Source organism: Ursus americanus, chromosome 17 (assembly GCF_024610735.1).
Source record: "Ursus americanus isolate L20-20 chromosome 17, mUrsAme1.1.p, whole genome shotgun sequence".
Classification (NCBI taxonomy): domain Eukaryota; kingdom Metazoa; phylum Chordata; class Mammalia; order Carnivora; family Ursidae; genus Ursus; species Ursus americanus.
In genome coordinates this window covers 43,775,503-43,803,029 of record NC_142143.1, presented here as the reverse complement: position 1 = coordinate 43,803,029, position 27,527 = coordinate 43,775,503, and the positions used below count along the sequence as shown (strand labels likewise).

Below are 27,527 nucleotides of genomic sequence, written 5' to 3'. Positions count from 1 at the left end.
GTAATCTAGTTGACAGAAGACTTATACTCACAAAAAGATAACTTAGGATATAAGCAAGGCAGTATATGCTGTATATTAAAGGTTAGGTTCCCTGTAATTCTTCAGGTTAGAGAAAGTCAGTGTGGGTTGTATGGGTGGTATGAGAAAGCTTAAAAATTCAAGAAAGAAGAGTATGGGTCATGAACTGAACTTGGATACATGAGATTCAAATAGAGAAAAGAGAATACATCAGATTAGGAATTTTATGAATAAGCAGAATTGGAGGTATGTATGTAAACCATGTAAGTTGGAGAGTAAGTGGAGAAATACTGGAAGCTATCTTAGGAAGATAGATGTGGACAATTGTTTAGGTCCTTGAATACAAAGATAACAGATTTTTGCTTGTGGATTAGGGCTCCCTAACTTTTATAAAGGAGAAGCTTGTGAATGATACTATAAAAAGTGCTCAGCACGGTACTTGGTGGAAGGTAAGCCTTCAGGTAACTGTTAGCTAGCATAACAATAGTAGTAGAAATGAAAGTATAGAGTTTCACTCTATGGATGTGATTTCACTGTATGGATGGGCTATCTGTGTATGTTTTAAAAATTGCCTATTGAGGGACACTTAGGTTATTTCTTTTTTCTTTTATAATTGACACTGATGAGCATCTTTCCATAAAACTGTATATCCATTGTTCCGTTGGAGAGACTTAACACTGTCCCTTAAACTCATCATGGGAAGGTGGTATTAAGTTTCCAAGGAGATGATGGAGGAAAAGGAAATGATGAAGCTTTATCAGCTCTAATTCATTCCTCTCTACTGAGAAGTCCCCACAAATCTCATGACAAAAAGGTTATTTAGATATTAGCTACCAGCAGGGATGTAGTTCAAGTAAACTTTCTAGAAATGGTATCTTACTAGAATCCTTCAGTGAGTTATGGTAAGATTTTTTTTTTTTTTAATCATGGAGGCTTTAGGAAGATAATTTGGCATGTCAACTAGAGTGTGAGGTGAGACCAAAGATATTATAATAATATGAGATTGGTCATCCGAGAAATCCAGAGTAAATATGAAGCCAAGTCTTCGTAGGATTTTTTTGGAATATAGAATGTCACGGGAGGAAGAATGTTCAATGATGATATTTCTAAGATTCTAAACTTCAGTGACTTGGGGAATGTAATCAAAATACTAATGTTGGAATGGAAGGCCAATTTTGGAAGGAAGATCAGTTTAATTTTAAAGGTATTTGAGAGAAGAGAGGCATTTAAGTTGACCTACCTATTAAATATTTGGATAGGATTCAGATTTTGAGTTTCTTTATATAGCATTGATATTGAAACCATGAAAATGGTTGAGTTCAAGTAAATTATACAACTAATAAGGGGCAAAGCTGAGATTCAATTCCAAAGTTCTGATTCACATTTTTTTTTTTTTTTTGAGAGAGAGAGTGTGTGCAAGAGCAGGGTGGAGGGTGGGGAGGGGGAAAGGGGAGAGAGAGAATCTTAAGCAGGCTCCACGCTAGGCGCCAAAGCCGCCTCACAACCCTGAGATCATGACCTGAGCTGAAATCAAGAGTCAGACACCCAACAGACTGAGCCACTAGGCGCCCCTCGAAGTTCATATTCTTAGCTCTTGTGGTATAATGAGTGGGAGAAGTCCTTTGGTCACATTTATTGTCAAGACATGTATTTGGTCTTCTCATTTTCCAAGTTTTCTTTTGTTATTTTGCTATTTATTTTATACCCTTTTCTATGTAATCTTTGTTTCATTTGATAAACGATCTTTAGTGTAGTTTGAGTTTTAAAGGAAGACATTCCTGGATTTGATCTCAGCTCTGCCATTTGTATCGATCTGTGGATTCCTTAGTTAATTACTAAATTCATTGGCTTTTTCTTAATTCTAAAATTCTTTGGCGTGCATACAGCAGAAAGTCCTTCCTGAAATCTGGGCTCCTTCTCCTTCAGTAATAATTCACCATCCTGGCCTTTTATCTGTTTTACCTTACTTCTCTGTACTTTATTTTCTGTAGGTACACCTAACTGTGACTGTCTCTGCATAGCTTTGGACTTGGCTCTCTATTCCTTTTTTTAATACATACTTTTTAATTATTTATATATTTTTTATTATTTATATTTTTAAAATATGTCAGCTGACTCGATTCTGATTATATTTCCTCTTCAATTACTGTGGATTCTCTTTTTTCTATCTTTGTGGGCTTGGTTCAAGCCCTTTTTGTTTTTCTCTCCAACTTTGTAATAGCCTTCTGTCTCCAGGTCTAGTCCTGTCCTTTCCAGTCTAACCTCCCTTCCTATCCCAGAGTCATTCTCTTAAAATATAGATCTTATACCTCCCCACTGCTTTAAAATCCTTCAGTGATTCTCCATCATCAACAGTATTATTCTTCTTAACACTTACTCCTTAAGATGAATTAGGCATTTCTCTAAAAAAAAAAAAGAGGTCAAATGAGTTTGGGAAATGGTCGTATAGATGCAGTTAGCTTTTCTTTTGGCCAAGTCTTAGTGTGCTAATGTGTATTATGAGTGTTCAAAGGGAATACAGAGCAATATGCTGTGCTTCCCTAATACATCTGACTGTAGTATACATTTATACATTTTTTTAAAAATACATCTGTCTTGAAACAGGTTTTATTAAGACCCACAAAGTAGAGTCCATACATCTAGACATTGATGTCTATCTTTGCCTATCTTTCTGGTCTCATCTCTGGCACTGACCATACTAACTTGTTGGAGTTCTCCATGGGGAGGGAGTTATGTGTTTCAGCTTCAGTGGCTTCACCCATATGTTGGAAGAGCCCCTATTACTCCTAAACGGGGGAGATCATCACCTTCTCTTCTGAAGCCGGCTTTAACTCATCCAAGGAGGCTTTACACTTCATTTCTCAGCACTCTCTTTAGAGTCTACTTGGCAAGACCCTCCCATTTTAACAGTTGTCACATGATATTGTACTGTTCTTTACATGTTCATTTCTGCTGTAGACTATAAACTCCTTGAAGGCTAGAACCATTTCCTTTCATTTCTGTAACATTAGTACCTGGGATAATTATTAGATATAAATAAATAATTGAAGTATAAAATAATTGCAGGAATATTTCAAATTATATTGGTATTCATACAGTTAAGTAAACTACCAGTAAATATATATCTTTTATCTCATTTAGAAATCTCTTAGCTCTTTCTATAATGAGTCAGTAGGGTGACATCAAATTAAATGCTCTAAGAAAAATTTTTATGGGGAAAATCTAAGAAAATACTTAATTATCAGTTTTTCATTCTTTTTTTTAGATCTTTTTATTTGTTTTTATTTTAAGTAGTCTCCATGCCCAACATGGAGCTCAAACTCATGGCCCTGAGATCAAAAGTCACATGCTCTACCAACTGAGCCAGCCAGGAGCCATGTTTTTCTTTCTGTTTTTCATAATTTCATAAAGCAAAATACCATTTTTTTAGATTACAATATAAATAATGTTCTGTCTTCAGTGAAAATAATGTTTGGTAATTAATAAGAACTCAGTGATTACTTTTTCTCCCAGATAACTTGAGTTTCACATTGAGATTATTTTTCCATCTATAGTTCTTGGGATAAGAAACATTACTTTATATGAAATACTGTTTAACGTATATCTCTTTTCTTAGGCATCATTCTTAACGAAGAAGTTAAATATTGGTGGGAAAAGAGTAAACCTAGCTATATGGGTAAGTTAACCTTTTCAATTGAGTGAATGGAGGCTTCTGCTATTCTTTGTACTCTAATTAATTGGCTCAAGGAATAGGAATTTGAATAATTGGCTCAAGGAATAGGAATTTGAATTTCTGGATTTTTTTTTTAAGTTAAGTTTAGTCAAAGTTGTTTTTTAATAAACATTTTTTCTAACATCAGGCTAAGAATTACACAGTTGTATACATGAATATTGCTTATCATAACATTTGAGCTGGGGGAAGGGTAAACTCAGAGGGATCCCATGTCAGAATAAGAACAGGGTGGGTGGACAGCCTGTCTGGCCTTTTTCCCCTCTGTGTTTCTATGTTCCCACTTTCCAAAGCAGTGGCTAGTAGAGAATAGGGCAAGGGTAATGCATCAGAATACCTTTTGGCCAGTAGTCCTGGTGCATGCTTTCTTTCCTTGTCTTCTCCCTCTGTGGGGAACCTAAATTTAGGGCAAGGCCTATTCCTGGCTTATAATGCATCTTGGGCATTCTTAACTCTTTTTTTAGTGGGGGTGGGAAATTTGCTGAGGAGTAAGAGGGTTGGGAGGGGAGAAGTAACTTTCATATAACGGTAAAACATTAAATATTGTTTGTAATGTCTAAAAATTTTTTGTAACCTGTTTTTTTTCTCTTAACAGTGTTTTGAGGTTATCTGTAACTTCATGTCCCCCAATTAATCCAAAGTTTACTGTAGTTGCAATAGCAGATGTAATTTTTTTCTTCTGATCTAATAAGTGTTTGTTGCTTTATTTAGGATACAGCAGGTCAAGAGAGATTCCACGCTTTGGGTCCAATTTACTACAGAGATTCAAATGGAGCTATTTTAGTTTATGATATAACAGATGAAGATTCCTTTCAGAAGGTATTCTATTTACTTATGGGTAGATGACTTAAATAGAATAACAACACTAATTTTTCAAGTCTCCATTCGCATGCCTTTGTTTACTAATGTAATTAGTCTTGGTTTTAAAAGTAAAATAAACTTGTATATAAATGGTTACTGCTCATATTTGTTAATGCAATATTTAATTCATGGTTACATTTTGAATAACAGTTATTAATAAGTTTATTACATAGCTAATTTGAAATAAAACTTTATAAAAATCAAGGAGCTTTTTTTCTCCCTATTAAAAAAATATCACATGTATTTCTTGATTCCGTATACACTAGGCATGTGAATACTTGGTATGGCTGCATGGGCTCCCTAGTTGTAAAGAGGAAAAAGAAGAACTAAATCAATTTTAAGCCCTTTCTTCTCACTAAATGTCCTGGAGGATATAATATAAATTTTAAACGACAGCCTAGTTAGTATTTATTTTAAACCTTCTTCATTATTTTTCACCCCTTTTTTTAAAATTTTTTTTAAGATTTTATTTATTAGCATGAGCAGGGGGAGGGGCAGAGGAAGAAGCCGACTTGCTGCTGAGCATGGAGCCTGAAATGGGGCTCCATCCCGGGACCCTGAGATTATGACCTGAGCTGAAGGCAGACCCTTAACAGCCATCCAGGCACCTTTCACCCCTCTTTTAAACATACACCACAAATGTAGAGCTTTTAAAGTTGTTTGGAACCAAAAATAAGTTATCATTAAACTTACCTGTGAATTCTCGTCACAGTCAGGATGGTGATTAATTACTTATTTCACCCTTCCTCTGAAAGCCCCTCTTGGAATAAATTTGTCAAGGGTATGTAACTAAAAGGGGTAATTTCCACAGCAGAAAGTGTACTCGCCTTGAGTTACAGGCTTGTTCCTGTTGAAATTGCTTGCCTTTTTAGTTTCAGTTTTAGGTGGGGTTTTTTTTTTTCCATTTATTTTTCAGTGTTTAACTGATGAAGCAACTGTGCAAGTTAGTCCTTGGATTATTACATGTGGAAAAATTTAGTCCAAGGAGTAGAAAAAGGGAATGATAAAGTAACTTGCAGGTTTAATGATAGTTGAAAAATTTATTTGGGAGCTGCTGTTTGTTGTCCATTCCTGCCTTTTGACATAAATGGAAATGGTTTGAGTGTTTTATTGATTAAGAGAAGGTTGAGTCTTTTAGGTTGAAAAGTGACCATTTATCTCTTGCTGTTTAACAAAACCCCCAAAATTTGGTGGCTTAAAACAATGTTGTATTGTTTCTCATGATTTTGTGGGTTGACTGGGCAGGTTATGTGGTGTTATAAGAGTCACTCAAACAGCTGCACTGAACTTTGAGTTTGGTGGGGCCAGGACCATCTAGGAAGGTTTGTTCTCCTCCTTATGGTCTCTCACTCCATCTGGTGTGTCATCCTCTGGTGCTGTCTCCGCATGCTCCCTCATTATTCCATATTCTGGCCTAAACTGTTTACATGACAACTGGATCCCAAGAGTAGCTGCCAGGCCTTCTTAAAGCTTAAGTCTGGAGCTGGCATAGCATTACTTCTGCCACATTCTCTTGGTCAAAGCAAGTTAGAAGGCTAGCCCAACTTCAAAGGGAAGGGAAATAGATTCTACCTCTTTTTTTTTTTTTAAGGTTTTAATTATTTGAGAGAGAGCGAGATAGAGAGAGAGAGAGTACACAAGCAGGGGAAGAGGGAGAGGCAGGCTCCCTGCCCAGACTCTACTTCTTGATGAGAGGATTAGTAAAAAAATTTGTAGCCATCTCTTAACTCACCACAGAATGTATGGGGGTGATGAGTAGGATGCCTGCAGAAGGGTATCTAATTTGCAGATGAATAACACATTTTTTTTAAAAAGTTGGTTAGATTTAGTAGGTTATGATACTATGTATATAGGGAGTAGAGTAATTTGTAATTGGATTCTGGCATGTTTCCTTTGAAATGAGGATGTACATTTTATACCAAATTGTCTCATTTTTCTTATGTGACATCAACTAGGGATGGAAGTTTAGTGCTTCTCTAAAAACTTTCTACATACATGTGAATGAAACAAAAAGATGGGGCTGTACTGAGAAAACTATGGTTCAGTGCTCTAAGATAAGGTGGTGATATTGATTACCTTTCCTTTTATAAAGGTTTGGGGTTTATTAAAGACAGTTCCTCTGCATTCTTGTAGAAAACAGGAATGTGGAACTGTTACATTTGTACCGTAGGACCAGATGTACAGTAAATGCTTACTTACCACGTATTTAATGTAAGTTTTGTAGTTTAAAGATGTGCGTGCATTTTTTTGAAGAAGATATAAGTTCTGTGTGATTTCATTACATGGAAATTAAATTCCATTACAAAAAATGAAGGAGGTATTCAAGTTTGTTCTTTATCCTATTTTATTGTAATCAGCATATTTAAAATCATGAGTTCAAAAGATGAATTTACTTAATTTGAATGTACCCAACTGTACCTACTGCTGTGCTTCATCCATGGTGAAAAATCTGTTACTAGAGTCATTGTATTCCAGTGGTTCTCCACCAGGCAGTAGCAATGTTTGGAGACATCTTTGGTTATCACAGCTAGAGGGTGGTGCTAATCTCTAGTGGTAGGAGGCTGGGGATGCTGCTCAATTTCATACATTGCACAGGGCAGTCCCTCACAACAGAGTTAATCTGAGCCAAATATCAGTAGTGCTGAAGTTGAAAAAAAACCTGTCATCCACTAAAGGTTGAAAATTTATTTTGGTACTCTTTTGGGTTCCCATATACATTTTTCCCCCTTTTAAGTGTGTGGCACAGAAGCTTCTTTGCCCTCTAATTTGGAACCAATTGGAATACAAAAGACTCAATTTTAAGATGTTTTTAAGTCCAAAGTGACTCTACAAGCATAGGCTGGAGTTGATGTGCTTTTGCTCTAGCGAATAGTTTTGCTTAGGTCTGTGGAATATTTATGAAAATTTATAATTAGAGGTGGAATGACTTCTCACTCCATTGGATGTTTGTATATTGTGGTTTGCAATATAATTTGTCAATAACTGATCCTACAGTTAATCATTTCTAGTAACTAAATGTATGGACTGTTAGACAAATTCTGAGGTATTTTGACAATGTGGAGTTCGGGGTGTTGTAATGATAGTCGTTGCAACAGAACTTAATATTTACTCTTTTGTATACACAGGTAAAAAACTGGGTCAAAGAATTACGGAAAATGTTGGGAAATGAAATCTGTTTATGTATAGTTGGTAAGCATCATTACTTTTTTAAATTTAAAATGTCCTCTGTTTCAAAAAAAAAAAAAGTGCTCTGCTTCCTTAATGTTTTATTAGAGAATAGCAAATAAGTCATTCTCATTTTTAAAGTTATGAGAAAGAAAGAAGAATGATATTTTAATATTTAATATTTTAGAATAACTTATGATTTGGAAGTGATCTTTCAGGAGATTCAGACTTCAGGGAAGACCTTGGGGAGCAAGTGGGAAAAAAAAATTTTTTTTTTTAAATTTTATTTATTTGACAGAGAGAGAGACACAGCGAGAGAGGGAACACAAGCAGGGGGAGTGGGAGAGGGAGAAGCAGGCTTCCTGCTGAGCAGGGACCCTGAGATCATGACCTGAGCCGAAGGCAGACGCTTAACAACTGAGCCACCCAGGCACCCACAAGTGGGAAATTAACCATGTAAACTTCCAACTCCCGGCCTTGCTTCAATTTGATCTTTAGTTTTTCCTCATAAGATTTTCTGTAGAAAAAAATAGTTTAGGAACTACTTTAAAATAAAATTAAAACTAATGACTTAGGCTAGTATTCTTGTTTTATATGTTTAACTATACACATTTTTGAGTTAAGGACAAATTTGACTCCCAAGTATATGACCAAATCATGATAGTAGGGTGGAGGAATATTCTGAATGGGTAAAATAAAGGAACTGTAGAACTCACTCTTGGACTTCTGAAATTTCTCTTTGGTTCCCTTTTTCTTTAGATTATTATTTCAATAATATAACTAATTATTGAGCAATAAAGTATACCAGACACTATGCTGTGTTCTTAGTAGACATTATCTCATGTAATCCTCTTAATTTTATGAGGGCTTTATAGAGGAAGCTGAGTCCTGGAGATACTGGATAACTTGTGCAATATCAAGCAGCTATGGAGATGGGATATGAATTGAAGTCATTCTGATTCCTATACTTTGTTATTAATCCTTATGATGAATAGACTCATGCTGTTTTCTTTCTTTCTGCATGACTGCTAGAATAACAATGGTCTAGAAGAAACCAGGGTAATTTTAGTGGAGGACCTAGAATGGAATGGTCAATGTGGGCACATTTGACTTTTCAAAATTTTTACTTATTTAATTTATTTTTTTAATTTTATTTATTTATTTGAGAGAGAGAGAGAGCACAAGCAGAGGGAGCGGCAGGCAGAGGGAGTAGCAGGCTCCCCACTGAGCCAGGAGCCCAGTGCAGGATTCGATCCCAGAACCCTGGGATCATGACCTGAGCCTGAGGCAGAAGCTTAACCTTCTGAGCCACCGAGACATCGCAAGAATTTTTTTTTTTTTTTAAATAAAGTTTACATTTTTTACATTGTCTTACCATTAGATTGGCAAACTGCAGTTCCAGATCAGGGTACATATCTGGGGGAAGAGGCCAAGGAGATGATTTGGCCTACTTTTTAAGTCTAGATGCTAGATGTTAGGCTAATGGCAGGAGTATTTCAGAATGGAACTCTAAAGTAGTAGACTGCATGGGACTTTGGGCCAAAGCTATATCTAGTCATTAGTGAGTTCACCTGGCTTTGTCTGGTATCTGGGACTTAATGGGAGTGGAAGTGGCCACATTAGGCGAATGACTAAAGATATGATTATTTGGGATTCTGGTTATCTCTCAGAAGAGGGAAAGAAATGACTAACATATACTTGAAGTCAAAGAAGCGTCAAGAGTTTGTTACTTGACCCACGTTACAAAGTAACATTAAAAAAATAGCTGGATAAATAAAGCTTATGAATAATTAATTTGGACTGTATATTTTTCATGTTCATATTATAAGAAGGTTTAGGAATATTGATGGTAGCTTACTGCCCCAAGTAGGGACAGATAATTCTCATTTAATGTTACATAATGTCTATTAATGATTGGTATAAAGCCTAAAAAGTTCTCACTCCTTTTCTGTTTCTAGTGTGACATGGAATTTTAGTTGTAATTCATTGTTGAAAGAATTTTGAGAGCCCATTTACCACAAAAGGAAAGTTTCACAAAGTTACTATATCTGTGTAACCAGTAACTTAGAGGTCTCACCTGTGTTTCTTTTTCATCCCAACACTGTCCCAGCTGCCTTCCCCTCACCATTGCCCACCTCCAGACACTGTCTTGACTTTTTACTGCATGGACTAGTTTTGTTTTGAATTTTATATAAATGAAATTATATAGTATGAACTCTTGTATCTGATTTTTTGGCTTTACATTATGTTTGCAGGATTCGTTGTTTTTGTATATAGTTGTAGTTCATTTTATTCTCTTTGTTCTCTAATACTTTATTCTATAAATACTCCACAATTTATCCTTTTGTTATTGATAGGCATTTACATTATTTTTTCTACATACTGATTTTCATTCTGTTTTTTAGAGTAGTTCAGTGTTTATTTGTTTTTCTGTTTTAGTTCTAAATTCAAAATAATAACACTACTTCCCAGGATTCAATGTAATTTAATGAAAATTAAACAGTAATTTGGAAAACCCTTGGCATAGAGAAGGCCTTTGACAAATATTTGTTCCTTTTCCTCTAAATAAGACAATCTTTCAAACATGTGGATGGTTTACCTGAAATCTTATAGTCTCTAGTCTTCAGTTGCTTTTCATTTGGTATAACTTATGGACATTCTTATCATCCTGATTATTTTTTTTCTAGGCTTATTTCACTAGAACACTAGAATCCAAATATTGTTGAGCCAATGTATACTTAAATGGCTCTCTTTTTAAAATTCTCCCATTACCGTTCTACCAACACTGTCCCAAGATTGCATACATTTTTTACTATCCATGTCACAGTGTCTCTTTTATGTAGATTGTAGTTAACAAAACTCCGAATCACTTTTTTATAAGTATTGCTCTTCTGTCAAGCTTTTCCCATCTTTTTCTTATATAATTAAGTTATTTAAACTTAAGTGTAGGAATTTCAACTCATGTTTCTGAATCTTTACGTTTGATGATATCGTCTACTGGCTTTTTCATGTAAATTAAATACTTAACCTTCTACGTCCTTACCTAAACCACTTACAGTGTGTTAACCAGTAATGGAGAACCCCATACCTTGCTAGCAGAGATTTTTCCCTCTCTGTTTTAGTTAGTCCACTGATTAGCACTCTTAGCTGTGGTTGCTCTATTTGATAATATTTTGCTTCTAGTCTGTCCTTAACATTTGTATGTTTGTTAAACAAGTAGTTATTTTTAGTAGTAGTTACCATTTATTGAGTCCTAGGTACTGTTCTAAGAACTATACATTTATGCATTCATTAAGTCTTCTGACAGCACTACAAGAAGGTATTGTTGCCATTTCCATTTCACACATGAGAAGTGGGCTGAGAGCTCGGTATTTCCCAAAGTACATAGCTAGTTAGAGGTAGACCTGGGATTTTAACTTAGGTCTGTCTGCTATATCGAGCCCATATTCTTAACCAGCACTATATATTGCTTACTACATATACTATATACCAGTTTTGGGAGTATTCTAGTATAAGAATAAGTGAACAAATACAGATGGTCCTTGTCTTCCCAGAGCTTATTATGTAGAGAGAGGGAGAAGAACAAGCTATTGTTCTATATTACAATAAATGCTATGAAGGGGGAAGTACAGAGTGCTGTGATAGCATTAAAGCAAACCTAACTAAATTTGGAGGGGAGGGAAGTTAAAGGAAGACTTCCCAGAGTGTTGGATTAACTAAATTAGCTAGATGAAACTAGTAGGGTGGTAATAAAAAGTGTGTTGCCTATCATGGGCTTTAATTTTCTCATAATAATATTGATTTTCCATTTGATCATTCACTGTGATGAATATAAGCTGATATTAATAACTGCTTTTATTGAGTATGTACCAAATGCTAGATCTTTTACATTATCATATTTTCATATCAACCATGCTGTTTGTTAGCTACATTTGTATAGAGTGATACTAAGATTAGTAATTTTCCCCCAAATTATATAGTTATGAAGTGATCTAGGACAAAAACAAGCTTTATCAGGTTTAAAGCCTTTGAAAACTTATTTTGACTAGCCCACAAACCACCATACAATCTAAGCAAAATAGGGTTCTAGCTCTTTATTGCCATTAGGCCATCTGCCCCTACCAATGGGTATATCCCTTTCATGTTCTTAATTCAAATGTGTATTTATAAAGAAAATAAAGTTTTTACTATTCTTAGCAGGGTGGCTTTTCCACCTGCTTCAGCCAATTTTCCCCCCTAATCTTTATAGTACTATACTTAGTTGGTGGTAATCCTTTTTTCAGGTGTTTCAAAACTATTAGAAAGTTCCCTATATAGCTGCATAGTAGCATTGAAATAGATGAGCCTCAAAGCCTTAATCCTTTACATGTCTTGCTTTTAAAAGAACTATAGGCACTAAAAAGGTTTTGAGTTTGGAAAGATGTCAGTCACCAAAATGCAGTTTTTTATGACTTAATCTGTGTAATCAATACCTTTATGGACACTGATTGTTGAAAGAAATAGTGGTAAACAAAATTTTTTTGTTTAATAATTAGCTTGCTAAAAGAGTTATTTTAATAATAACTAGATTTATTAAAGTTAGGTAAATTTAGAATGTAATTAGGTAAGAAAGCAGTGTCTGAATAATTTTCCCCAAATTTCGTTTGAGGCATTACTCAAATTATCTCTCTCTATCCTTATTTTTTTAAAAAATGGATGTTGATAATTCTGGTAGAATTTGAAAACAGAGGCATTATATATTGAGAAAAACAACTCATAGGGTTTTAGTTAATTGTAACAAAAGTCTCCCGTTTTACGAGTGGCAGAATACTGTGCTTCTGTTTGTTGGAACCACTGGCCACTAGGTGGTGCTTTTTGCATTCTTCATAGCATAAAACAACTTGTTTTTCTTCAGGTGACTGTCAGATACATTGTAATATTTAGCAGATTTAAAATTTTATTGACAAATATAATGTAGGAAATCCGAATATGTTCTTCTTGCTGAGTTAAACAGAACTGTTCAAAGAAGGAACAGTTCATTACTGAATTTGTTGGTAATCACTGAGCTTTAGTATATACTCTGTTTCCTTGTCATGCTTTGGCTATGGTGTCAGATAGTTACTTGCAGCTGCCCATAATTGGGTGCTCAGATTATTTGAGGTCCTCTATATACAGACTCTCTGGGCTTGTACTTCTCAATTGTAAGCATCAGATCTTTCATTGGGTGCTTACTTCAGTCCTTATCTGAAATTATCTTCTAGATTCTCTAATGTTCCTAGAAAAGATGACCTTATTTACAAAGGTTTCCTTTTCCCCCCCTTATAAGTCATAATAGAAATGAAAATATTTGTCTGAAATATCCTTTCTTAGGGTATTTCCCCCTTTTTCTGTTATTTCTATTACCTTTAGTATTCTGTGTCCAGCCAACTCACTTTAACCTCTACCCTGTATTTAATAAGGAATCTGCATTTTGCAGTTTCCTCACTTTTATTCTGGTGGCTTTTTAGCATAATCTCAGTTTTGTCCCATTGTTTAAGAAGAGCTAACCTTATTTTCAGTAATTTTAAATTTGCATGATGTGCATGTATTAAGTTCTCACATGTTGTCAAACAGTACAGTTTCCTCTTCTGTGGTAGTGAAATGCTTTCTCTAACCAGTTCATTATCAGTTAGTAAACCAAAATACCCTTAGGGTCCAAGAGGCTGGCCTAATACATTTCATCAATAGTAAGGTAGCCTTGCTTAATTATTGACTGGCTGTATGTTGATTGGGGACCATTTACATTTGGCTAAGAATCATAGTTTATCCCTAGGTTCCCAAGTGACTCTTAGTCTCCGTTATATCCTAAATCAAAGAATAGTGCCTGTCTCTTTGGAAAAGTTGTTTTCTCTGACAGAGGCTGCGGCTTCAGGAGGGATATGCATTGAGCCATTTGAGGGAGGTTGAGGCGTTTACCTTGACAGTCATGATCAACCCTCCTATCATAGGCTTTAACTTTGTAGTTTTAGGACATGTAGAAGTCTGATGGGGATTTGTATTATTTTTCCAGGTGATTAAAATGGCAGTTGTGTATTTAGAGTTGGCTTTGTTTTGTTATAAAAATGAATCAATATTAAGAAATGGCATTTCTACTTTTTCAAACTAGGTAATAAAATAGACCTGGAAAAGGAGAGACACGTTTCCATTCAAGAAGCAGAATCGTAAGTGTTCTCCCTTCCCCCCTCCCTCTAGTCACTCCCTAGTAGCAGTCTTTCTCTTTGCACAATGTGCTTTACCATTTAGGTATTACTCAAACCTTTTAATATAAAATGAGCTGTTGGATTCAGTGAAGCATTGGTAATTTCTGGACATTTGACAACATCTAAAAATATTCCATTCTCACTTCTCTTTTTGATTTCAGTAAAAAAATGTAAAGAGTGATGCCCAAAAAAACCCTATCCTAATCAAATAGTGAGTCACAAAAGCTTTTATTAAAGTATTTGGGTTCCCAATTAACTTAAAAATGTCAAGTCTTGTTATTCTTATGTTCTAATTTAAAATTTGGTTCAGTGTATCTTAATTTCACTAAATGTGGGTTAATTAGTAATAAGTCACTAAAATTGCTACTTCAAAAATTCAAATAGCAGTTAATGACAAAGTATGAAAACTTTTCTTGTATCAATCACTGATGTTACTTGTTTTTTAAGGTATGCAGAATCTGTGGGAGCAAAACATTATCATACTTCAGCCAAACAGAACAAAGGAATTGAGGAACTCTTTCTTGACCTTTGTAAAAGTAGGTATACTCAGATTTTGTATATTTAGAAATTGTTCTTTTAAAAATATTGGTAATATTTTTTAAGTAATGTTTTATAGTCTCAATGACCACATTGATGATTTCTCACATCTACCAGTACTATTATTTACTTAATATTTTTTCTTAAACCATTTATTAAAGCTTAAATACCTACTTTAGCCCCATTTCAAGAAGTAGTTAATGGACGTGAAATCATGAAATCGTTGGATATGGTATGTACTAAATACACATGAAAATAAATGCATAACTGTCAAAACAGGAGAATACACAGATTTAAGAGATGTAACAACCTGCTGAAGTAGATGGATCTTATTTGGATCCTGATTTGACAATGTAGTAAAAAAATTTGTCAGACAGTGGGGACTGAATACTCACTGGATATTTGATGATATTAAGAAATTATTGAGGGGCACCTGGCTAGCTCAGTCAGTAGAGCATGTGACTCTTGATCTCAGGGTCCTGAGTTCAAGCCCCACATTGAGTGTAGAATTTACCTAAAGAAAACATAAATAAAATAAATAAAAACAGTAAAGTGAATCTTTAAAAAAATATTATTGAGGTTCTGGTTCAAGGTAGTCACATCTTCTCCCATAGACACACTGAGTCTAAAGCTATATATGGAACAACTTCCTCTTAAAACCTAAAGGCTGGTTGAATGACAGCTGTACTTTGGACAAACAAGAAGAAAACCACATCTAAGAGGGTACACAATCTTGCCATAAACCCCATCCCTGGTGTGGTTACCCACAACCAAAAGGGAACTCAAAACTCATAACTTCTCCCTAAGGAGTTGAGTTTGAACCCCACAGTGGGCATCTCAACTTTTAAGACATAAATGAGAGATGATTTTCCCATCTAACTTTGAAAACCAGCATGGCTCACATCCCAAGACCTACAAGACTGAAGCAGTCTGAAAAACTGCTCTTAAAGGGCTTGCACTTGGACTCACCTATCTCAAGTCCCAGCTCAGAGGCAACTGATCTTACCAACTTAAAGTGAGGGAGGCTCACCTGCTTATATTAAAGGCATGTAATTTAACACACACATCTAGGAGTCTGATGATGGAATACTCTCCAAGGGTAGAGACTGGTAAGCACCATCTTCGTGGTCTACCTTTGCTGTATTCCTCCTTTGCTGTGATCCAGAGCACCATTATCTCCCAGAGAGGTGCTTTTACAAACATCTGATGCCCCAATATTTGCAGCTGCTACCTAGGAAATACATCTTGATCACCTGGCCTGGAGGCCAGGGGAGCTTATATTCTTGGTCCCATTGGACTAAAGTAATTGATGTTACTCAGAAAGGAGCTCATATCCCTGTCTGGTACCCCAATTTTTGTGACTGCTTCCAGGGGACACCTCTATATTACCTGGCTTTGGTGGCCAGTGGGGCTTATGGTCATGGGTCCCATGGGACTGTAACCAACAGAGAAAGACTTCTTAAACAGCTACCACCCACAGGGCACAGCAAGAGACAACAGACCCACAAGCTTAGTTTTTCTGTGAAGGAGGACTGTTAGTCATCATGACTGTGGCCTGAGGGGCAAGTTTCAGGTTTGGGACACTTAGTGGCCTATGGAGCTGCTTTCAAGGACAGTAGGCCGTGAGCACCATTTTGGTGCTCTTCTTCTACCTTGTTCTAGCTTGCTTCTATCACCTAGAAAGAGCTTATCCATTTGTCTGGAGCCCTAATTTTTGTGACTGCTGTTCAGGGGATACCTCCAGATCACCTGGCCCTGGTGGCCAGTGGGGCTTATGATTGCAGTCCTATAGGACTATATATTTGCATACTTTTGGTTTTTTTTTTTTTTTTAAAGATTTGAAAGGGAGAGCATGAGCGGGGGGAGGGGCAGAGGGAGAAGAGAGAGAAACCCAAGCAGACTCCACCCCAAGCACGGAGCCCCACACAGGACTCAATCTCATAACCCTGAGATCACGACCTGAGCTGAAACCAGGAGTCAGAGGCTCAACCAACTAAGCCACCCAGGTGTCCCTATATTTGCATACTTTCGAAAGCTGATGCCTAAAGATTTGACTTCCAGTCACACTGAATCTAGGTGCTGAGATCCTCCCCTTTGGGACACTGACAGGTCTTGGGACATCCTCCATTACTGGGAGCTATTAAAAATATAATAGGCTGGTTGGACAAGCAGCTTGTTCCATTTACTGTATAGAAAGCAACGTGGAGAGTCGCACAAAATGAAGAAACAGAGGAGTATGTTCCAAATGAAAGAACGAGATAAAACCTCGGGGAAAAAACCTTAATGAAACAGATAAGTAATTTACCTGATATGGAGTTCAAGGTAATGGTATAAAAATGATCACTGAATTGGGGAGAAGAATGGATGAACACAGTGAGAACTTCAACTGGAGATGGAAAATATAAGAAAGTACTGGATAGAAGAGCTGAAGAATACAATAAATGAACTGAAAAATACACTGGAGATGTTCAACATCAGACTAGGTGAATTAGAAGAAATGATCAGTTAACTCAAAGACAAGGCAGTGGCACTCACCCAATCAGAGCAGGAAAAAGAAAAAAAATGAAAGGGATAAAGCAAAAAGAAAAAAAATGAAAAAATTGAAGATAGTTTAAGGGACTTGACAGCATCAGACACCCTAACGTTTGCATCCGAGGGATTCCAGAAGGAGAAGAGATAAAGAGGCAGAAATCTTATTTGAAGAAATAATGGCCAAAAACTTCCCCAGCCTGGGTAAGGAAACAGACATCCAAGTCCAGGAAGCCCAGAGAGTTCCAAATAAGAGGAACCTAAAGAGATCCATACCAAAGATACATTATAAGTAAAATGTCAGAAGTAAAAGAGAAGGAGGGAATATTAAAAGCAGCAAGCAAAAAACAACTCATTACATACCCCCCCCAATAAGATTATCAGCAGATCTTTCAGCAGCCGTTTTGCAGGCCAGAGGAAATGGCATGATATGTTCAAAGTGCTGAAAGAAATAAACTTCCAACTAAGAATTCTCTACTTGGCAAAATTATCATTCAAAAGGGAAGGAAAAACAAGGAATTTTCCAGACAAGCAAAAGCTAAAGTTCATCATCACCAGACTTGCCCTAAAGATATGTTAAAGGGACTTCTTTTACCTGAAAAGAAAGGGTGCTAATTAGTAACAAGAACACACTTGAGAGAAGAAATCTCACTGGAAAGTAAATATTTAGTAAAGATAATATATTATTGATTATAAAGCTAGTATGAAGGTTAGAAGATGAAAATAGTAAAAATAACCATAATTACAATAATTAGTTGAGGGGGATGCATAAGATGAAAAGTTATAAAATGTGACATCAAAAAAGTAAAACATCGGTGGGGGAGTAATAACGTTGAGCTTTACAATGGAATCAAGCTTAAGATGTTATCAACTTAAAATATATTGGTATAAGCTGATATATGTAAGCTTCATTGTAACTACAAAGTAAAAACCTGTAGTAAATATGCCAAAGATAAAGAGAAAGGAATATAAGCATACAACTGAAGTAAGTCATCAAACTTCCAAGGAAAATAGCAAGAGAAGAAGAAAAGAACAGAAATGAATTACAAAAACAGCTAGAAAACAAAATGGCAGTAAACACATACCTATAATTACTTTAAATATAAGTGAACTAAATTCTCCTATCAAAAGACAGTGAACGGATAAAAAAAACAAGACCTGTTTATATGCTATCTATACGAGACTTAGGTTAGATGTAAGGACACACACAGACTGAAAGTGAAGGGATGGAAGAGGATACTCCATGCAAATGGAAACCAAAAGAAAGTTGGAATAGCTATTCTTATATCAGACAAAATGGACTTTGGTTTTTTTTTTTAATGTTTTTTTATTATATTATGTTAGTCACCATACAGTACATCCCCGGTTTCCGATATAAAGTTCGATGATTCATTAGTTGTGTATAACACCCAGTGCACCATGCAATATGTGCCCTCCTTACTACCCATCACCAGTCTATCCCATTCCCCCACTCCCCTCCCCTCTGAGGCCCTCAGTTTGTTTCTCATAGTCCATAGTCTCTCATGCTTCATTCCCCCTTCTGATTACCCCCCTTTCTTTATCCCTTTCTTCCCCTACCGATCTTCCTAGTTCTTATGTTCCATAGATGAGAGAAATCATATGATAATTGTCTTTCTCTGCTTGACTTATTTCACTTAGCATTATCTCCTCCAGTGCCAAAATGGACTTTAAAACATCGACTGCAATAGCAGATAAAGAACTGCATTACATAATGATAAAGGGGTCGAGCCAACAAAAAGTTATGACTTTTTTTTTTTTGACAGAGAGAGATAGCAAGAGAGGGAACACAAGCAGGGGAAGTGGGAGAGGGAGAAGCAGGCTTCCCGCTGAGCAGGGAGCCCGATGCGGGGCTCCATCCCAGGACCCCGAGACCATGACCCGAGCCGAAGGCAGACGCTTAATGACTGAGCCACCCAGGTGCCCCAGAAGTTATGACATTTGTAATATTTGTGCATCCAACACAGGAGCACCTAAAGATACGAAGCAAATATTAACAGACCTAAAGGAAGAAATAGACAGCAATACGAATAATGGTAGGGGACTTTAATACCTTACTTATATTAATGGATAGATTACGCAGACAGAAAATCAGTAAGGAAACATTGGCCTTAAATGACATGTTAAATCAGGTGGACTTAACAGATATTTACAGAACATTTCTATCCAAAAACAACAGAATACACATTTTTCCCAACTGCACATGGAACATTTTCCAAGACTGTATGTTAAGCCACAAAACAAGTCTAAATAAATTCAAGAGGATTGAAATCATATCAAGCATCCTTTCCAACCACAATGGCATAAAACTAGAAATTAATTACATAAAGAAAACTGAAAATTTCACAAGTATGTGGGGATTAAACAACATGCTACTGAACAACCTAGTAAGTCAAAGAAGAAATCAGAAGAGAAATCAAAATATACCTTGAAACAAACAAAAAAGTAAACACATTTGCCAACATTTATGGGATGCAGCAAAAGTAGTATTAAGAGGGAAGTTCAGGGGCGCCTGGCTGGCTCAGTCAGTGAAGTGTGAGACTCTTGATGTCAGGGTTGTGAGTTCGAGCCCCATGTTGGGTGTAGAGGTTACTTAGTAAAATCTTTTAAAAAGGTGGGGGGGAGGAGTTCATAGCGATACCTAACTCCGGAATCAAACAGAGTCTCAAATAGAGGCACCTAGCTGGCTAAGTTGGAAGAACATGCAACTCTTGATCTCTGGGTTGTGAATTCAAGCCCCACGCTTGGTGTAGAGATTACTAAAAAGAGTAAATAAAACTTAAAAAAAAAAGTCTCAACGTAACTTTATACCTCAAGAAACTAGAAAAAGAACAAAGGAGAAGGAAGGGAACAACAAAGATTAGAGCAGAAATAAATGAAATAAATACTGAAAACACAATAGAAAAGATCGGTGAAACTAGCTGGTTCTTTAGAAAGATAAAATTGAAAAAACTTTAGACTCACCAAGAAAAAGAGAGGAGTCAAATAAATAAAATCAGAAATGGAAACAGAGACTTTACAACTGATAGCACAGAAATACAAAGGATCATAAGACACCACTGTGAACAGTTATATACCAACCAATTAGACAACCTAGAAGAAATGGATAAATTCCTAGAAACATATAACCTACTAATACTAAATCATAATGAAATGTAAACTGTGAACAGACTGATTACTAGTAAGGTGATTGAATCAGTAATCGGAAACTTCCCAGGAAACAGAAATCCAGGACCAGATGGCTTCACTGGTGAATTCTGCTAAACATTCAAAGAAGAATTAATACCAGTCCTTCTCAAACTCTTCCAAAAAGTAGAAGAGGGAACTCTTCCAGACTCATTTTACAAGGCTAGCATTATGCTGATACCAATGCCAGACAAGGACACCATAAGAAAAGTAAATTACAGGCTGGTATCCTTGATGAACATAGATGCAAAAACCCTCAGCAAAATATTAGCAAACTGAACTCAAGAATACATCAGAAAGACCATACACCATGATCAAGTGGGATTTATTCCAGGGATGCAAGGATGGTTCAACATCTACAACTTCATCATTGTGATATAACATCTTAACAAAATGAAGGATAAAATCATATGATCATCTCAGTAGATGCTGAAAAAGCAGTTGACAAAATTCAACATCCATTTATGATAAAAGCTCTTCAACAAAGTGGATATAGAGGGAATACACCTTAACATAATAAAGCATATACAAAAAGCCCACAGCTAGCATCATACTCAATGGAGAAAAGCTGAAAGCTTTTCCTTTAATATCAGGAATAAGACGAGGCTCATTCTCACCACTTTTATTCAACATAGTATTGGAAGTCCTAGTCAGAGCAATTAGGCAAGAAAAAGAAACAAAAGGCATACAAATTGGAAAGGAAGAAGTAAAACTGTCAGTACTTGCAGGTGACATTATATGTCAAAACCCCAAAGAAAACCCTGAAGACTCCCATCGAAAACCTGTTAGAACTAATAAATAAAATTGGTTCATTGAAGGATATAGGAAATCAACATGCAAAAATCATGCACTAATAATGAAAGATAAATTAGGAAAACAATCCCATTTACAGTTAACATAAAAAAATGGTAAAATACCTATGAAAAAAAATCCCATTTACAGTTAACATAAAAAAATGGTAAAATACCTATGAAAAAGTTTCATGAAAAAGAGGTGAAAGACCTGTATATTGGAAACTATAAGACATTAAAGAAAGAAACTGAAGAAGACACAAGTAAATGGAAAGACACTCCATGGTCATATATTGGAAGAATTAGTATTGTTAAAGTGTTCATACTACCCAAAGCAGATTGAGCGTTGTCCTTATCAAAATTCCAGTAGCATTTTTTCACAGAAAGAGAACACAATCCTAAAATTTGTATGGAACCAGAAAAGACCCTGAGTAGCCTTAGCAATCTTGAAATGAAGAACAAAGCTAGAGGCATCATGCTCCCTGATTTCAAACTATATTACAGAGCTATAGTAAAACAGTGTGGTATTGGCATAAAAACAGACACACAGATCAATGGAACGGAATGCAGAGCCCAGAAATAAACCCATGCATATATGGTCAATTAACTTATGACAAAGAAGTCAAGAATGTACAACGGGGAAAGGACAGTCTCTTCGATAAGTGGTGTTGGGGAAATTGGACAGCCACATGCAAAAGAATGAACCTGGACCACTAACTTATACCGTACACAAAAATTAACTTAAAAGGATTTAAAACTTGAACCTAAGACCTGAAACCATAAAACTCCTAAAAGAAAATATAGCCAGTAAGCTCCTTGACATAGGTCTTAGTAGTGATTTTTTTAATCTGACAGTGAAAGCAACAAAAGCAAAAATAAACAAGTGGACTATATCAAACTAAAAAGCTTCTGTCCAGCAAAGAAAACTGTCTGCGAGATGAAAAGGCAACTTAAGTGGGAGAAAATATTTTCAAATCGTATGTCTGATAAGGGGCTAATATCCAAAATATATTTTAAAAAACGCCTACAACTCAATAGAAAAAAACCCCACATTTAATCCAATTAAAAAATCGGTCAAATATCTGAACATTTTTTCAAAGAAGACAAAGAGGTGACCAATAAGAACCTGAAAAGATGTTCTACATCATTATCAGGGAAATACAAATCAAAACTGCAATGAAATAAGATAGTACTTCATGTCTGTTAGAATGGCTAGTATCAGGCAAGAAACGAGTGTTGGTGAGGTTATGAAGAAAGGGAACCCTTGTGCACTGTTGGTGAGAATGTAAATTTGTCCAGCCACGATGGAAAACAGTATGGAGGGAGGTTCTTTAAAAAATTTAGAATAGAACTATAATATGATTCAGCAGTTCTATTTCTGGATATTTAGCTGAAGAAAACAGAAACACTAGCTTGGAAAGATAAACCTTATTCATTGCAGCATTATTTACAATAGCCAACCACTGGAAACAACCCTAAGTGTCCGTCAATGGCTGAATAAAAAAAATGTGGTGTATTATATACACAGTGGAATATTACCTTGAGGGCATTATCCTAAGTGAAATAAGTCAGAGAAAGATAAATAGTATATGATCCCTCTTATATGTAGAATCTAAAAATGAATAAATAAAACCAATCTCGTAGGTACAGAGAACAGATTGGTGGTTGCCAGAGACGGTTTGGGGGTGGGAGAAATGGCTGAAATGTTTTGTTTGTTTTTAGTTTAAATAAATTGAATTATTCTTTATTTTAAAAATTATTGTAAATTTTTTAGTTATGATTATGGTGTTATGGTTATATATATTTTTTAAAAGTTCTTGTTTTTTAAAAAAAGAGTCCTTAGGGGCTCCTGGGTAGCGCAGTCGTTAAGCGTCTGCCTTCGGCTCAGGACGTGATTACGGCGTTCCGGGATCGAATCCCACATCGGGCTCCTCCGCTGGGAGCCTGCTTCTTCCTCTCCCACTCCCCTGCTGTGTTCCCTCTCGCGCTGGCTGTCTCTCTGTCACATAAATAAATAAAATCTTAAATAAAATGAAATAAAATAAAAAAATAAAAAAAGAGCCCTTATATTTAGAGAGCATATTAAAATTATGAATAAAATGTGTCTAGAATTTGGATCAAAATAATAGTAGGGTCCTTGCTGAGTATAGATGAAATTGCGTGATGAACATAATGGATTTTCATTATGCCATTTTTTTCTACTTTTATATGTATTTGAAGTTTTTCATAGTACAAAGTTTTTTTTAAAAGAGAGGAAACTGTTTATCACCAATAGAATTGTGCCATACTTAGGAAAACCCTCGTCTATGGAATAATAGATTGAAATGATTTTGTCAGATTATATTCCTTGAATTTATGGACCTCACAGTCTTCTGAGAATTTGATGAAACTGTGGTTTTTGTCTCTAGGAAAATGTACATATACGCAAACTTTGGAGTAGATTTCAGTTTTATGAAAACTTGGAAGATCATTCAAAGTTTTTGTAGAGCTTTAATTCTCTAAGTTAGGTCCCCTGATCAGCAGCATCAGCATCACTTGAGAGTGTGTTAGAAATGCAGATTCTTGTGCCCTACCCAAACCAAGTCAATCAGAACCTCTGGAGGTGGTGCCTAGAATCTGTGTTTTAACAATCCTTCCATGTGATTGTGATGCACGCTGAAATTTGAGAATTTCTTTCTATTTTCACTGCTTTTATACATACCTATCAATCACTTGGAGATCTTATTAAAATGCATATTTGATTAGAATGGGTCTGGTGTGGGCCTCAGCTTTTCATTTCTAACAGGCACCCATGTGATGATGGGTACTTGAGTACCAAGGTTCTAGATCTGTAGCTTAGAAATGTTATAAATCTCACATTTCTTTTTTTAAGATTTTATTTATTTATTTTTTGAGAGAGAGCAAAGAGAGTGTTCATGAATGCAGGAGTGGGGGGAGGGGTGGAGGGAGAGGGAGAGAGAATCCCAAGCAGACTCTGCACTGAGCATGGAGCCTGATACAGGGCTCAGTCTTACAACCCTGAGATCATGACCTGAGCCAAAATCAAGAAGGGGACACTTAACCGACTGAGCCACCCAGATGCCCCTAAATCTCACATCTTTATAGAAAAAAATTTGAGTATTTCCCATTTTTATTTAAAAATTAGAGAACATATACAAATACTATATGTTGTACATTTTTATAAAACACACAAAAAAATAGAAAATTTGAAAGGTTTGGGAATAATAAGTAGAAATTAGAATTTGTCATGTTTTCTTATTTCATCTTACTGGATTTTCCCGTACATCTAAATTTGGAAACCATTGTTTAAGAGCAGTCTCTGGACCCTAGTTTAAGAATTATTGTTCTAAGGACTCCCTCTTTTCTTTCTTCATTTTTTCAGATATGTATTTTGTGAGTATTTACTCCTCGTCTGTGTCTTATATTTTCATTTTTTAACTGTGTCTTTTGGAGTAGAAGTTCTAAATTTTAATAAGGTCTGATTTGTCAGTTTTTCTTTATGATTCATTTTTTGTGTGTCCTATATAAGAAATCTTTGCCTAATTCAGAGTCACAAAGATTTTTTTCCAACAGAGATTTCCTCCTATGTTTTCTTCTAGAAATTTTTGGTTAGGTCCATAATTCATTTTTTTATTTTTATATATGGCAAGGGATATAGATAGATCAAGGTTTATTTTTTACATGTAAATGTCCGGTTCTAATACTGTTTCTGAAAAGATTCTTTCTTCATTGAATAATCTTCGCATATACATAAAAAATCAAGTGACTGGACTCTGTTCCATTGATCTCTGTTTGTTTGTTTGTTTATTTAAGTTCAGTTAATATATAGTGTATTATTAGTTTCATTGATCTTTAGAGCTCTCCTTTCACCAATATCTCACTCTTTATTGGAGTAACTTTCTGATATATCTTTAAGTCAAATAGCATGAGTCCTCTGGCTTTGTTTTTCCTCCCTCATCTAAAACTCTTTAATTCTTTCAAATATTATTTGCTTAAAAGTATTACTTTACTAGTTGAAGAATAAATCTTATTCCCTAAATATTAGTTGCACTTGGAATAATTTGAACTTCTTTGACATGTTGCTAAGAATATTTGGAAAATCTTAAGGATTATACTTGTATACAGTCATTTGTTCAAAGCAAAAGTTTTTCTATTGATCACTTGCTATTAACTATTTATAATTTGCAGGAAAAGCTATTTAGTGAGCTGACAAAATGTGTATTATATTTAGTTTCCTTGTTGGTTGAAAGTCAGAAATGGCTATCGTGGTACACTGAAAAAAAACTTATAAGAAAGAGAAAACTCATAGGTTGTGGTCCTAAATAATTTGTTTCCTCCCTCTCTTAGGGATGATAGAAACAGCACAAGTGGATGAGAGAGCGAAAGGCAATGGCTCCAGTCAGCCAGGATCTGCAAGGCGAGGTGTACAGATTATTGATGATGAACCTCAAGCTCAGAGCAGTGGTGGAGGGTGCTGTTCTTCTGGATAACTGTTCACACTTAAGAAATTAAACAAACAAACTGTGGATCATTGCCCTCAACATGAAGACTGCCATATTCCAAGTCACATTATTTTACCAATGGAATTATAGAATTAACAGTATTTTAAATTACGTTTATAACACTGCAGAGACCTTAAGTGCTAAACTTAGTGGAGTTTGTGACCAGAGAATTGGCATTTTTCTACAAATGTTAACAAAGCAATTACCAATGGCCTTTTTACATATTTTTTTCTTTAATAAGGAATAATATGCATGTAGAAAAGACCTACTTAAAGGCTTCATTTATATTCTTTTAAATCAAATCTTTATTTAATAACTTATATATGTTGTTGGAATGGTATACATTTTTGCAGCCCTTTGTATTTTGTGGTAGTTTGAATTGTATCACTTCTAAACGGCAAACTGTTTTTGTTTTCTTTTTTTTTTTTTTTTTTAATTAGCAGATACCTGAAGTACTATTTTTGCAGGGTTTGCACAGGCCCCTTAACTGTCTACTACTTTGATATAATCTATATACAACCTGTATGCTGAGCTGGTAAAATACATTGTAAAATTACATATTAAATATTTTATCTGCTTTACAAGCGCAAGGTGCAAAAATATATACAATAGTCTCATTGATGACTGTAAAGTGAATTAACATTTGGTGATAATGCCTAAGCTTTTTGACTCTGATATAAAGATCATAGCTCCCCTTCACTTTTGTCTTAACTTGAAAGTGGCGTGTTTCAATTTTCATATATACTTTACTTGAATTATTGCTGTTGTCATATTTTTTGCCTCTGTAAGTCTTTCTGATGATTGAACAACAGCATTTACCTTTCGGTTTGTTGAGGTTTTTTGGGTTTTTTTTTGTTGTTTTGGGGGGGATTTTTTTGGATAAAGAGATGAATTCTGCTGATTTTGCTTTAGAGTGGTTACCTTAGAAGTATTTGAGTGGAGCATGCTGAGTTTCACTTCTGCAATGGCTTTAGTTTTCTCTTAGACTTTATGTGAGATGGGTTCACTGGTGTGAGAAGAGAGGAAGAGGTCCCAGAGAGTTGCCACTCACCAAGACTCATTCATACAGCATGTTAGTGGGTGGTTTATTCTCCTGGGGCAGCACTTTTAAACCCTTTGTGAGCAAATTGTATTTGTTCATTGCTTGCCAGAGATGAACACAGAAAAGTTTGTTCCATTTTATAAGAGTTGTCCTTCTGAGTTTCTGTGAAGGGAAACATTTCATGTAATGTGGTTATAGCAAACACTGGAAAGATTTATTATGAAATTATATTCTTGTATACTTTGTAAATTAGTCTCATTAGGGTTTTTTTTTTTTTTCTTAAGCATAGGACTGAACTTAAATTTGTTCATTTTAATGGAATCAGACACTGCTCACAGAAGGATCACAAATTATGGAGATTAACATAAGTTGTTCTTGTTCTAATATATATATTTTTCCATTTCTGTCATGCTTGGAAAACTAGTAAATGTTATGTCTAAGATAAAATGGAATGGTCCCTGGATTTACTTCTTATAAGAAGCAATAGTATGCAATAAAGTTGTTAGCATGAGCAATTAAGAGGATATAAAGAGGTTACAGTTACTATAGAAGTACTACCGTATTTTTAAGTTAATAGCTTAAACTTTCCCAAATGGGTTTAAAGTTGAATTGACACCTTGATGTTATGATGTTAGAATTTTAGCGTAGTATTTATTAAGTGTTCTGTGAGCCCTCCCTTTACCTTCTTTAGTTACTCTCCTTGCTAAACTCAACACACTGATTTGATTTCTGTTGTGTGTGTTTGGGAGGGTGGGGTGGGAAGAGTCGGAGATAAGCTAAAATTGTTTTTTTTTTTTTTAAATCAGATGATTGTACTCTGTATAATCTCTCAGTGTCCTGTGAAGTTTGTGTTTATGCAGGGCAACAGGAGAGACAAGGAGAATCATGAGTACAAATACAGGAAAAATTGTTTTTGTCCCCCTGGTTCTT

General features: G+C 35.5%; 1 protein-coding gene across 1 annotated transcript in view; it reads left to right on the top strand.

Moving 5' to 3' along the window:
• The window catches only part of RAB21 (RAB21, member RAS oncogene family), a 35,211-nt gene extending 8,336 nt beyond the window's left edge, over nucleotides 1-26,875 (top strand). Inside the window, exons 2-7 of the mRNA XM_045789573.2 lie at nucleotides 3,635-3,694; nucleotides 4,460-4,567; nucleotides 7,735-7,798; nucleotides 13,899-13,953; nucleotides 14,440-14,528; nucleotides 25,401-26,875. Of these exons, the coding sequence (XP_045645529.1) occupies nucleotides 3,635-3,694; nucleotides 4,460-4,567; nucleotides 7,735-7,798; nucleotides 13,899-13,953; nucleotides 14,440-14,528; nucleotides 25,401-25,543 (519 nt within the window). The 3' untranslated portion in view covers nucleotides 25,544-26,875. The remainder of the gene's footprint in view (nucleotides 1-3,634; nucleotides 3,695-4,459; nucleotides 4,568-7,734; nucleotides 7,799-13,898; nucleotides 13,954-14,439; nucleotides 14,529-25,400) is intronic.
• Nucleotides 26,876-27,527: the final 652 nt, after the last annotated feature.